At 38.0% G+C, this 14601-nt stretch overlaps 1 protein-coding gene across 8 annotated transcripts in view; it reads right to left on the bottom strand.

Annotated features, from left to right (window-relative positions):
• LOC134478918 (probable ATP-dependent RNA helicase DDX60) overlaps nt 1-14601 on the bottom strand; it is a 123367-nt gene that overhangs the window by 51364 nt on the left and 57402 nt on the right. For 7 of the 8 annotated variants that reach the window (XM_063275963.1, XM_063275960.1, XM_063275961.1 and 4 more), the window contains 4 exons: nt 13415-13564; nt 9254-9373; nt 7879-7974; nt 4682-4797 (listed from right to left, as the gene is read on the bottom strand). In XM_063275963.1, the coding sequence (XP_063132033.1) occupies nt 4682-4797; nt 7879-7974; nt 9254-9373; nt 13415-13564 (482 nt within the window). Of the gene's footprint in view, nt 439-4681; nt 4798-7878; nt 7975-9253; nt 9374-13414; nt 13565-14601 lie in introns of all 8 variants that reach the window. The other variant, XM_063275966.1, reaches the window with a different exon arrangement.

Genomic DNA, 14601 nt, shown 5'->3' on the forward strand with positions numbered 1-14601 from the left:
ATTCCTGATGAATAATGACTTTGCTCTTTTCCCTCAAATGTTTTCTCCCACACCCTACTTCCCTAGCCTCTGCCATGATTGTATGGAGCCTGATTCCTATAAATAAATGGTATTCCATAGCACAAAAAAAAAAAAGTTCTGTGGCTTAGTCTGTGACACAGACTAAGAGGAGTCATGAACCAAATGGACTTAACAGATATTTATAGAACATTCTACCCTAAAGCAAAAGGATATACATTCTTCTCAGCTCCTCATGGTACTTTCTCCAAAATTGATCATATAATTGGTCAAAATACGGGTCTCAACAGGTACAGAAAGATAGAAATAATCCCATGCGTGCTATCAGACCACCATGGCCTAAAGCTGGTCTTCAATAATAATAAGGGAAGAACGCCCACATATACATGGAAGTTGAACAATGCTCAACTCAATGATAACCTGGTCAAGGAAGAAATAAAGAAAGAAATTAAAGACTTCTTAGAATTCAATGAAAATGAAGGTACAACATACCCAAACTTATGGGACACAATGAAAGCTGTGCTAAGAGGAAAACTCATAGCGCTGAGTGCCTGCAGAAAGAAACAGCATATGTCAGCAGCTTGACAGCACACCAAAAAGCTCTAGAACAAAAAGAAGCAAATACACCCAGGAGGAGTAGAAGGCAGGAAATAATCAAACTCAGAGATAAAATCAGCCTGAGTAGAAGTAGAAACAAAAAGGACCATAGAAAGAATCAACAGAACCAAAAGTTGGTTCTTTAAGAAAATCAACAAGATAGATAAACCCTTATTAGCCAGACTAACGAGAGGACACAGAGAGTGTGTCCAAATTAACAAAATCAGAAATGAACAGGGAGACATAACTACAGATTCAGAGGAAATTCAAAAAATCATCAGATCTTACTATAAAAGCCTATATTCAACAAAACTTGAAAATCTGCAGGAAATGAACAATTTCCTAGACAGATACCAGGTACCGAAGTTAAATCAGGAACAGATAAACCAGTTAAACAACCCCGTAACTCCTAAGGAAATAGAAGCAGTCATTAAAGGTCTCCCAACCAAAAAGAGCCCAGGTCCAGACGGGTTTAGTGCAGAATTCTACCAGACCTTCATAGAAGACCTCATACCAATACTATTCAAACTATTCCACAAAATTGAAACAGATGGAGCACTACCGAATTCCTTCTATGAAGCCACAATTACTCTTATACCTAAACCACACAAAGACCCAACAAAGAAAGAGAACTTCAGACAAATTTCCCTTATGAATATTGACACAAAGATACTCAATAAAATTCTGGCAAACCGAATCCTAGAGCACATCAAAACAATCATCCACCATGATCAAGTAGGCATCATCCCAGGCATGCAGGGATGGTTTAATATACAGAAAACCATCAACGTGATCCATTATATAAACAAACTGAAAGAACAAAACCACATGATCATTTCATTAGATGCTGAGAAAGCATTTGACAAAATTCAACACCCCTTCATGATAAAAGTCCTGGAAAGAATAGGAATTCAAGGCCCATACCTAAACATAGTAAAAGCTATATAAAGCAAACCAGTTGCTAACATTAAACCAAATGGAGAGAAATGTGAAGCAATCCCACTAAAATCAGGGACTAAACAAGGCTGCCCACTCTCTCCCTACTTATTCAATTTAGTTCTTGAAGTTCTACCCAGAGCATTCAGACAACAAAAGGAGATCAAAGGGATACAGATTAGAAAAGAAAAAGTCAAAACATCACTATTTGCAGATGATATGATAATATATTTAAGTTATCCCAAAAGTTCCACCAAAGAACTACTAAAGCTGATAAACAACTTCAGCAAAGTGGCTGGGTATAAAATTAACTCAAATAAATCAGTAGCCTTCCTCTACACAAAAGAGAAACAAGCCGAGAAAGAAATTAGGGAAACGACACCCTTCATAATAGATCCAAACAATATAAAGTCCCTCGGTGTGACTTTAACCAAGCAAGTAAAAGATTTGTACAATAAGAACTTCAAGACTCTGAAGAAAGAAATTGAAGAAGACCTCAGAAGATGGAAAGATCTCCCATGCTCATGGATTGGAAGGATTAATATAGTAAAAATGGCCATTTTACCAAAAGCAATCTACAGATTCAATGCAATCCCCATCAAAATACTTCAAATTCTTCCCCATCCAATTCTTCAAAGAGTTAGACAGAACAATTTGCAAATTCATCTGGAATAACAAAAAACCCAGGATAGCTAAAACTATCCTCAACAATAAAAGGACTTCAGGGGGAATCACTATCCCTGAACTCAAGCAGTATTACAGAGCAATACAGAGTGATAAAAACTGCATGGTATTGGTACAGAGATAAACAGATACACCAGTGGAACATAATTGAAGACCCAGAAATGAACCCACACACCTATGGGCACTTGATTTTTGACAAAGGAGCCAAAACCATCCAATGGAAAAAAGATAGCATTTTCAGCAAATGGTGCTGGTTCAACTGGAGGTCAACATGTAGAAGAATGCAGATCTATCCATGCCTATCACCCTGTACAAAGCTTAAGTCCAAGTGGATCAAGGACCTCCACATCAAACCAGATACACTCAAACTAATAGAAAAAAAACTAGGGCAGCATCTCGAACACATGGGCACTGGAAAAAATTGCCTGAACAAAACACCAATGGCTTATGCTCTAAGATCAAGAATCGACAAATGGGATCTCATAAAACTGCAAAGCTTCTGTAAGGCAGCAAAGGACACTGTGGTTAGGACAAAACGGCAACCAACAGATTGGGAAAAGATCTTTACCAATCCTACAACAGATAGAGGGCTTATATCCAAAATATACAAAGAACTCAAGAAGTTAGACCGCAGGGAGACAAATAACCCTACTAAAAAATAGGGTTCAGAGCTAAACAAAGAATTCACAGCTGAGGAATGCCGAATGGCTGAGAAACACCTAAAGAAATGTTCAACATCTTTAGTCATAAGGGAAATGCAAATCAAAACAACCCTGAGATTTCACCTCACACCAGTGAGAATGGCTAAGATCAAAAACTCAGGTGACAACTAGTGCTGGCGAGGATGCAGAGAAAGAGGAACACTCCTCCATTGTTGGTGGGATTGCAGACTGGTGGAACCATTCTGGAAATCAGTCTGGAGGTTCCTCAGAAAATTGGACATTGAACTGCCTGAGGATCCAGCTATACCTCTCTTGGGCATATACCCACAAGATGCCCCAACATATAAAAAAGACACGTGCTCCACTATGTTCATAGTAGCCTTATTTATAATAGCCAGAAGATGGAAATAACCCAGATGCCCTTCTACAGAGAAATAGATACAGAAAATATGTTACATCTACACAATGGAATATTACTCAGCTATCAAAAACAATGCCTTTATGAAATTCATAGGCAAATGGTTGGAACTGGAAAATATCATCCTGAGTGAGGTAACCCAATCACAGAAAAACACACATGGTATGCACTCATTGATAAGTGCCTATTAGCCCAAATGCTTGAATTACCCTAAATGCATAGAACACATGAAACTCAAGATGGATGATCAAAATATAAATGCTTCACTCCTTCTTTAAAAGGGGAACAAGAATACCCTTGGCAGGGAATAGAGAGGCAAAGATTAAAACAGACACAGAAGGAATACCCATTCAGAGCCTGCCCCACATGTGGCCCATACATATACAGCCATCCAATTAGACAAGGTGGATGAAGCAAAGAAGTACAGGCCGACAGGAGCCGGATGTAGATCGCTCCTGAGAGACACAGCCAGAATACAGCAAATACAGTGGCGAATGCCAGCAGCAAACCACTGAACTGAAAATAGGACCCCCGTTGAAGGAATCAGAGAAAGAACTGGAAGATCTTGAAGGGGCTCGAGACCCCTTATGAACAACAATGCCAAGCAACCAGAGCTTCCAGGGACTAAGCCACTACCTAAAGACTATACATGGACTGACCCTGGACTCTGACCTCATAGGTAGCAATGAATATCCTAGTAAGATCACCAGTGGAAGGGGAAGCCCTTGGTCCTGCTAAGATTGAACCGCCAGTGAATGTTATTGTTGGGGGAAGGGCGGCAATGGGGGGAGGATGGGGAGGGGAACACCCATAAAGAAGGGGAGGGGGAGGGATTAGGGGGATGTTGGCCCGGAAACCAGGAAAGGCAATAATATTCGAAATGTAAATAAGAAATACTCAAGTTACTAAAAAAAAAAATAAAATAAAACCATAAATCTAAATAAAGGTATAACTCTCTGAAGGTATATTTTGGTCACATCAATACAAATTAACTCATACTAGTTAAGCAGAAAATAAACATAAGCTACATGAAATTAAATAACCAAATTTATTGTTATTTATTTAATTAAATAATCAAAAAGAAAATTTTGCCTGTCTTAAAATTTTCACATAAGGGAATTACTTCCAGAGTCACATAACCTGAAATAAAATTCTAGCTGCCTCACTATTAACTCTGAATCCTACATGAATCTTTAATATTTCTGTGCCTTGACTTTCATGTTTAAAAATTAATATAACAGTAAAAGTACTATTATCTAGGGATGACAATAGAAATACTAGTGCATCAAATACAAATAAATAAGCCATAAAGGATGTATGAAATTGAGACTTTCAAAATAGATCCAAAATGGAACCAAAGTCATACTCAGTGAGATGCTGAGGGTTACTAATGGTAGCTGAAAGGGCCAAAAAGGGACATCGGATCATGACAAGGAGATGCTCCCAGATTTCTGCTCTAATTTCTCCACCAATACAATGGACCTATAAGAGAAAAGAATGAGTTAGTTTTAAGAATGGCAAATGAAAGTAACATATGGAATCTTAAACTGGTCATGAGTATTTTTTAATCACCTTTAATGGACCATGCAAGCTTAAATAATTATTGGGAAAAAAAAGATGTAAGGCATCTTGGCATTTGAATTTCCCTTAATATTTTTGACCAGTCACCTGGGACTCCTTTTATTTTGTTTCCACTGTCTTTCAGACATATGTATTCCTTGCCATGTCTACTGCCGATAAGGCCTTCTGCATCTCAATCACAATTCAAAACCTTTGTGACCACTGCCTTAACTGGACATCTATACTCTTGATGTCACAGACAAAATGATATGCTTCAAAGACAAGCTATATCTAGTTGAGTCACTAGTCAACAGTTTCCCATTGATTGTAGAATAAATTTGAGCATTTAATGGGATCCATAACGCTTGGCACAGTTGGTCCATGTCTGCCCAGCTGCATCCGAAGTCACCCATCCCCAGTCTTACTGAGACCCATACACATCAGCCATTTCTCTGTTCCTCAGCACACACACTTCCTGCCCCAGAGCTTTCACATGGCTGTGTCTCCTGTATAAATATTCTCACCAACAAAATTAAAAGCCAACAAATAAAACCACAGCCTCTTAATCTGTGAAGCCCATCTCGCTGTCACTAGTTTTCAAAGATTTCCAGAGTATCCATTCCGAGTGGTCCTCAAGCCTGCCTTCTGCCACTGTTGCAATTTTGATTGACACTCTGGATCTCACTGGAAGCACTAATGTCAATTTATAAGCATTTGTGTTTTATCTGCCTTATCTAATCTTTCTCGCTTCATCTGTGTCTTCCAATCTGCATTATTCTAGCATTGACACCAAGCCTATCTCTAGGGCAGCATTTCTCAAAGGAGACTGAATAAATGAATGCATGGGCAAGTTAAGATACAAGAAAGATTCTTGGACATGATCTTAAATAAACAAGCTACATTTGACACCTGAAAGATATCAATTAGGCAGTTTTCCAGATATGTGCCGAGAGTTGTATATACATATTTTCTTCTGCCCATCTGACTTCGTCTTGGTCAAGTGGCTAACCTGCTAAATATTAACTTTAAGCTTTGCAATATTTAACAATTTTACCTGACTCTGGCAGAATAGATGCTAACCTTCAAATCCTTTAGTGGTTTCCCTCATATAAACATAATTGGAACAATCGAGGTGTTCAGTGTTATATCATTAAAGAGTTTGGTAGCCAAGCTAAAACTAGGTATGATAGATTGCCTTGTACTTTCAAAGTTTTAAATTTTCATAGGTATGAATGTTTTACCTACATGCAGGTATGGCTTTATATTATTTAAATAAGACCATCCAAAGCCCCCAGGATACAAAATATACAGGTTAACTAAAAGTAAACATAACAAATCAGTGTTGAATAAATAAAAAAAACCCAGCTTGTTTGGTATTTTCGAGTTTATAATATGGAGGGAAAGCCTGGGGGTGTAGATCAGCAGTGGACTCCTTCCAAGACCCGAAACCTCAAATTGTTGTTGTTGTTGTTGAAACATAGTAAAGATAAGGTAAATAAGGGCTTCTTTTTTCTTTTCACTTTAAAGTCCAGGAATCAAAGAATCTATTTTTTTCTGTGAAGCCTTAAGTCCCTATGCTTAGGTATACTGAAAGATGCTGCCATCTACATTGATTGGGTTTTACCCGACTCTTTCTGCCCAAGGAAACTGAACCACAGATAGTATTGCAGTGGGACTCCCATATTCTCTGGATCTCTAGATTTGGCCAACATATTCCATTGGCTACAGCTCAGAAGAGGAGGGAACACATCGAGATCAGTTTCCCGTTGGCCCCTCCCAGGTAGCCTGAGCCAGCACTGTACCTCAGCAAAGGCTCACTCCTTGAAATGTAGCCCATTTGATCAGACTCTCCTTTGGAACCTGAAGTAAATACTTCCTTATCTCGTCTCTTTAAGACTAGTAATAGGTCCCTCTCTCTGGATTTCCTCACATATGTCTTTTTAAAAACATGCTTAAACCATACTTTGAATAGGTCATTTGTTTTCCTTAGGGATTGTGATGGACAACATTGTTTGTACAATTGGCATCACTTGCTGGAGCATAAAAGCCTTTCCTTTCACTAGCCCCTGGGTCATGAGAACTGGAGAGCCGTCCCTACTCCTCTGCTGCTACAGCATTCAGGAGAGCAGGCCCTGGGTATGGTCTGAATGAGCATCCAAGAGGGCATGAGAGGAGCAGGAAAGCTGTCTCTGCCCCTTGCTGACTGCAGTACTGGATGGGGCAGCTGGGGTAAGGCAGGAGTGCTGATGGTGAGGGTGTGGGAGAACTGGCAGACTAACCAGCTCAGACACCTCTCAGGCCCAGATCCAGGGCTTTAAATTGGCCCATCCCAGCATCAGTGAACTACTGGAGTGTATAAAGGGGCTGGCCCTACAGATCTAAAACTACAAGACCTCCACAACACAGGGCAACAACAGAATACCTATGAGGAGCCCCAGTTGGCTTCCAGTATCAATAGTGTAGCAGAAGTCAGAGGCCTCAAACCAGACCAACAACTCATTGCAACGAACATTTGCAGGCTAAGAAGTGTGAACAGACAGGCATACTGTGGGACACACTGTGACACACTACAGCTTCTACAAGATTTTCTTCCTCTTTTTAGGGGGAGGTTGAAAGGCTGGACGGCAGGTATGAGGGGACAGGGAGATGAGTGGGATTGTGTTGTATGATGTGAAATTTAAAAAGAATATTACAAGTTAGAAAAATCTTTTTTTAGAGATCAAGTTGGATTGTCTATCAAGGGAAACTTGGGTTATGAAAGGCTAATTCATTCCTCTCCACAACAGCATCCCCAGTGAAGACCCATTCCTCACACCAATATACACTGTTTGGGTTACAACAGAAGAAGCAAGCCCAAATGATCATTCAGCTGGGGTAAATGCTTGGAAGAAAATTGCCTCCCAATTTGAACTTCATCCAAGGAACAGATGTCCCAAAGCTGCGAAGATCTTCATATAGTTATAAACACTAGGAAGTTAGTCTGAGAAGTGATACCAAACATACCTCATCAAATATAACGTATCTGATCCTCTTCACCCAGTTTTGCCGATGAGGAGCTAGTAGCAGAATTTCAAAGCAGGCAGGCATGGTAATAAGCACCTGAAAGTAACAATACCATGTGACATCATCCTTAGTATGTGCACAGGTATAAAGCCAGCTGAAGTAAAGCTACTGAGTCCTGAATATATCTCCTACTAACCAAAATGCTGATGCTACTTCTACGAATTGGATTCGTTACCCGTGTGATGTGTTTACCAGTTTACCACATGAAACTTCTATTTTCATGGGACCAAACTGTAAAATATAAAATCCAAATGGCATATTCTTGTTTATGAGTATTTTAACTGTGTCTAGCACTAAATGCAACGTCTATGTTAATGTCTTTCCTAACCCCTTCGGGAACCATGAGAAATGGAGATGGAAAGTGTAGAGTATTGTGAACTGCTGCTGTCTTCTGACCGAGACACGGCAGTTCCACTCATGAGCCCCCAGTCACTGTGATCATCTGTGTAAGAGCTGCAGAACATCAAACCAGTTGAAATTCCAGCAGGAAGCAGCTCACAAGGCCCCACCCGAGTAGAGGAGTCTAGGGCAGCTCATGGTTGCTGGGAAAGAGAGGTTGGGGGAAGAACAGGGAGGGAGGGAGACGTGGAAAATGGAAGTGAGTGGACAGGGTTGTCATACATCTCAAGCATGTATGAAGTTAGCAAAGAAGACATAAAATATTTTAACTAAATAAATATTTCAAAATAAGTATAAGAGTCACTTCCTCTTATACTTGTTGATTGTTCCTCTTATACTTATAGATGTTGATTCCTTCAAATCTAACACTAACAGAGCTCATATTGGAAGATGCTTCTTTGAAAGGCAATCCAGGCACCATATCACCATGCATACTACATAACGCTCTAAAAACATGTCTTGGTTGATTTTTTTTTCATTTTATCCTAATCACTGATCTGAAAATTCAATAAGAAAACAGTAACTTCATTAACACTAGGTTTGCTTGCTACAACACATTTTTAGCTAAAAGAGTGTCTTTAACAAGAGGAAGTAATTATGATTCTAACTGCTATTCACTTAGTATTTGTAGCTTGTAAAGATCTGAGGGTCATTGTGAATCCCATTGTAAAGCAATACAATGAGTGAGCTATAAACCAACAATTTAAATCAAAAGCATCTTTACAGAAAACGACCTTGATTTATCACATTCTTTAACACATGTAACAAAATTATATTTTCTCGGAAGCGGTTTTTGTCTCTCACAAATTCAAGGAAAATATTTTCACGGGCCTTTTGAAGATGCTAGATTTCTAGTCAAAAGAGTAAAATAATGTTGTATAATTTGATAACAATTTTATTAAATAGTATATCAAACCTGAGAGTTGAGGGCTTCATGATGATAATCGCTAGTAAAAACACCACAGAGAACTTCACCAGCTGGCATATTTTTGGTGTAACGATTTTGAACTGTTGCTGCCACTTGATTAACAAGAGCCTGATTGACAGGGAAACAGATGTGTCAGTTACCTCATAAAGTGCAATTCTATTTGTACTCTGTAAAGAAATTTTAATGGAATGACAGAGATGTCAAAAACTGTTTTGCTATGAATACAGAAAACAAAGCCTTTCCTCCAAGCACTGCACACAAACAAGCTCTCCCTTTGAGCAACTGAACTAAAATTCTGAACCTCTTGATCAACAATGGCCCAAAATAAGATAGAAATGGCACACATTCATCTGAAAGTAAAATGGCAAACGTATCCTTCACAGCAAAAAACTTAACATGCATAGCACAACAACTGGAGAATCACCACTAATAACCTGAGTCTCACAAGGACGCTCAAACAGGATGCTGTGACGCTGAGTCACAGAAGGATGCTCAAACAGAACCTCTCCCAGGTGTCAGAAGTTTGAATACATACGTAATTCCATACAGTCTCAGTTCATAGGTCCAGCAGGTAGTCTGGTCAGTGGATTCTATAAACCTTCAAGCATCTATTTCATGCTTTTTTTAACCCCGCCCAATGGAAACACCATACAGATGAAAATGCAAAATTTATAATATAACCATGAATATATTTTCAAGTAACATTTCAGCCATTTAAATGTATCTGAAGACACAACCCTTTTGTGCTGGCTAGTTTTACATCAGCTTGACCAACTAAAGTGTGAGTCCTTTGGGAAAAGGAAACCTCAATGGAAAAACTGTTCCCATCAGATTGGTCTGTGGTGCATTTTCTAAGTCGATGCTTGATGTGGGGGGAGTGCAGTTCACTGCGGACAAGGCCATTTCTGGACGAGTGGTCCTGGCTGCTATAACAAAGCAGGATGAGCAAGACATGAGGAGGATAACCCGTATCCAGCACCATCCATGGCCTCTGAATCAATTCCTGTGGCCAGGCTCCTACCCAGTTTGAGCTCCTACCCCGATTCCCTCAGTGACAGACTGTGTCATGTAAACATAAACTGAAGTCATTCCTTTCCTCCTCAGGTTTCTTTTCGTTGGTCAGAGTATTTATCCCTGCAATGGGAACACTCAGGAACAAAGTCTCCAAATGAAAATGAGGAAAGTAGTGATTATACAAAGATTTAATATTAGCATTGGACTTAATAACCTTAATAAGTTAAAAATATGATCCATGGATATATATTTTCTTGTGGGTCAGAAAAAGATATATGTATATTATGAATTATACATATTTTGATGAACAATAAAAAGACCAACTCCTCCATTATAGAAGTAGACATGTGTATCCTCCAGTAGATCATGAATAAAGAAAAACTATAGATCAAAAGTCTATGTATATCAATGCATATCAATATTACCCAACTCACTAATCAGAGAAGCATACATCTAAATACAGACAGATGTCACCTCTGAGTGTAGCAGATACTCACTGAATAACAGCAGAAACACTGAGAAAGATTTGAGATTCCATCTCATTTGAATTAGAATAGTTAAATGAAGAAAACAAAACTAACATATGGGGAAGTATGTGGAAAGAGGAACCCTTAATCACTACTGGTGAAAATATAAACTGGGATACCCACTATAGAAACCATTATTGAAATTTCACAAAATAATTTTTTAAAAAAAACCAACCTCAGGATATAGCTATATCACTCCTGAGTATATGCCAAAGGTCTTCCCATCTTACTATAGAGATACTTATACATCCATGTCCATATTTTCACTATTCTAATAGCTAAGAAATTGAAGCAGCCTCTACATCCATCAGCAAATTAATAGATAAAGAAAATGAAGGACCAGGAAAATTGTAAGTTAGTCAGTTCAGTGACTCTATTCCAGGAACTTGACTGACTATAAAACTGATAATTATACCAGCCAGTTCGACAACTCTCTCCCAGGAACTAACTGACCATAAAGTTAGATTAAAATCTTAAAGAACAATCTTGAGAAGCAGGAAGCTTCTCCCAGGAACAGGCACACCATAAAGTTAAACAATCTTGAGAAACAGAAAGCTTCTCCTTGTGATTTTTCACTGGTATTCTCGACATTTTCCAATGATGCCCTCCCTATCCCCTTGGGTTGTGGTTTCTTCCTTTAAATTCCCCTTCTCTTAGCTACTGGTGGTCGAACTCCTCTGCCCCTGCGTAGGATATGAATGTTGACCCCAGTGCACTGGTTCCTATCAATAAACCTCATGTAAATTACAGCAAGGACGGTCTTATGTGAGTTCTTGGGGGGTCATGTCATCCCAAGACTTCAGTGAGGTCTCCCCGCTCTGGGGGTCTTTCAAAAATATTGTACAAATATAAGATTCTATTCAAATATAAAGAAAAATTGTTCACAGAAAATGAATGGAACTGGGAATTATTGTATTAAGCAAGGTAACATAGATTCAGAAGGATAAATAGGACATATCTTCTCTCATACTTGGGTCATAAATTTTATTTTTATGTATATATGTATGTGCATGTACTGTATGTTTATGTGTATGTGTACTGTGTACATTTGTATCTGTATGTTTACTGTGTGTATATACATATGAATGTGTACTGTGTATATGTGTATGTGTATATTATGCATACTGTGTGTATATGTATGTGTACTGTGTGTATGTGTATATGTATGTGTACTGTATGTATGTGTATATGTATTATCCTGTGTGTATGTGTATATATTCGTTTACTGTCTGTATATGTATGTGTATGTGTATTATATGTACGTGTATGTACATATGTATGTGTACTGTGTATATGTGTATGTGTACATGTACTGTTGGTATAAGTATGTACATGTGTATTCTGTGTATATGTATGTGCACTATATGTGTATATGTTTGTATACTGTGTATATGTATATGTGTATATGTATGTGTACTCTTTGTATATGTATGTATACATGTACTGTGTATATGTATATATACTGTTTGTATGTATATACATATGTATATGTATACTATGAGTATATGTCTGTGTACTGTATGTAAATGTATGTATATGTATACTGTGTGTATATGTCTGTGTATGTGTACTATGTGTAAATATATGTATATATATAGTATGTATGTGTACTATGTGTATGTAAATGTGCATATATATGTGTACTATGTGCATGTGCATGAATACATGTACTGTCTGCATATGTATGTGTACTATGTGTATATGTATGTGAACTGTGTGTATGTGTACTGACTGTGTATATATATATGTGTGTGTGTACATGTATGTGTATGTATATTGTATGTATGTGCACTGTGTGTATATGTATGTATGCATGTATATGTGTATATGATAGATACTATGTGTGTATTGTACTGAGTGTATGTGTATGTATATATGTATGTGTATGAATACTGTATGTATGTTTATTGTGTGTATATATATGTGTACTATGTACATATGTATAAATGTATGATACTGTGTATGCGTAGTGAGTGAATGTATATGTGTATATGTATGTGTATGTATACTGTGTGTATGTGTATTGTGTGTATATGTATGTGTACTATGTATACGTGTATAAATGTATGATACTGTGTGTATGCATAGTGAGTGAATGTATATGTGTATATGTATGTGTATGTATACTGTGTGTATGTGTATTGTGTGTATATGTATGTGTACTATGTATACGTGTATAAATGTATGATACTGTGTGTATGTGTAGTGAGTGAATGTATATATGTATGTGTATGTATACTGTGTGTATGTATATTGTGTGTATGTGTATGTGCACTGTGTATATGTGTGTATATGTATGTGTATATTATGTATATGTATACATATGTGGGTATAGGTACTCTAACATAAGGTAACAAAATACGTGTGACAGGAAAGTGGAATGGAGGCTACAAGAGAGCAAAGGGGAGCAGGTGAGGGGGACGATGGCATAGGCGAGAGAAGCAGTGATGGAGAGTCAGAACCTCAAAATACCTTGATGAAGCCCATTATTTATGTTGATTTCTAACTAGTGAAAATAAGTAAGGGAAACTAGATCTACCACACAACCATGTCTAGTATTTTTGAGTAATTTCTACCATGAAGAATAATACATTTGCCACATCCCTACCTTTGTTGGTGCAACATACACAACCACGCCTTCATTACTCTCCTTCAGCACTTTTTCCATGCAGTAGTAGGAAGCATAAGTTTTGCCAGACGATGTTGGGGCGACAATCACTGCAGACTCATAGTTATCCACCACATCCAGGAGCTCTCGCTGCAGGGATTGGAGCATGATTTGTGTCAATCAGACAAGCCATGTTACCAAGACAGACAGGTCAGTCTTTTTCCCTTGTGATTTTTCTGAACCTCAATAAGGGAGAGCCACAGACACACAGAAAATGTAAAAGAAAAATCTAATGCACTATTCATTCTCTCAAATGGTGTGACTTGTTTGTTTTCTGAGTAGCTGAGAGATGAGTTTTATGTATGAAAATGGAGTATAAAGACTAAAAATAACTTTACAGAGAAAAGAGACTATTCAGGAAAAAGGAGCTATTGACGAGGTCAAGGAATCACATGTGTATATTGATGGAAATGTGGCCAAAGTATGCAACATACATGGAGGAAAAGACCACCCTGAAACCTGTTGATTTGTACAGTGGATATATAATAAAAAAGAGAAATCACTCAAAAGAGTGTCAGAATAATATTATTAGGAAGGTTGTTTTAAATAGTTTGGAAAACAGAGTGTCTTTGTTGGAACCAGCCCATCCCTATTTTTCCAACGGTAAGCAAAATGATGAAGGGCAGAAATAACATTTCTTCATTTTGCTTCTTACCCTCTATAGGGACTATATGGGGTATTATCTTTGTATCCTATGATTTTATTCATCAAGATGCTGACTAGTCAAAAGAAGGGAAAAACCTATATGAAGTACAGAAGATATCAAGTACTCCCAAATCCCAACCTGCCCACCGCAAGAATCTAGTCCTCCCCACAAGCCACACTTCAATGTGAAAAGAAAATGAAAGAATTCAGGGATGCATGGAAATTAGGAGAGAATTTGACTGCCCTGTGTTGAAAGCCCAGAGGTGGAAGGCAAACAAACCTCTTTATGTTAAAGCAAGGCTGCCTCAAGTTTTTCATTACATTAATGAAAAGTGGCTTGCCTAGTCAGAGGGAACCTACGAAATTTCACTTGTAAATGGAGATAATGCTCTTGGTCAATGTGTGCAGAAGTGGTTACTTCCAAATTTTGTAGCCATCAATATGTATATGTATATGTATATGTGTATGTGTATGTGTATGTG

This window comes from Rattus norvegicus, chromosome 16 (assembly GCF_036323735.1).
Source record: "Rattus norvegicus strain BN/NHsdMcwi chromosome 16, GRCr8, whole genome shotgun sequence".
Classification (NCBI taxonomy): domain Eukaryota; kingdom Metazoa; phylum Chordata; class Mammalia; order Rodentia; family Muridae; genus Rattus; species Rattus norvegicus.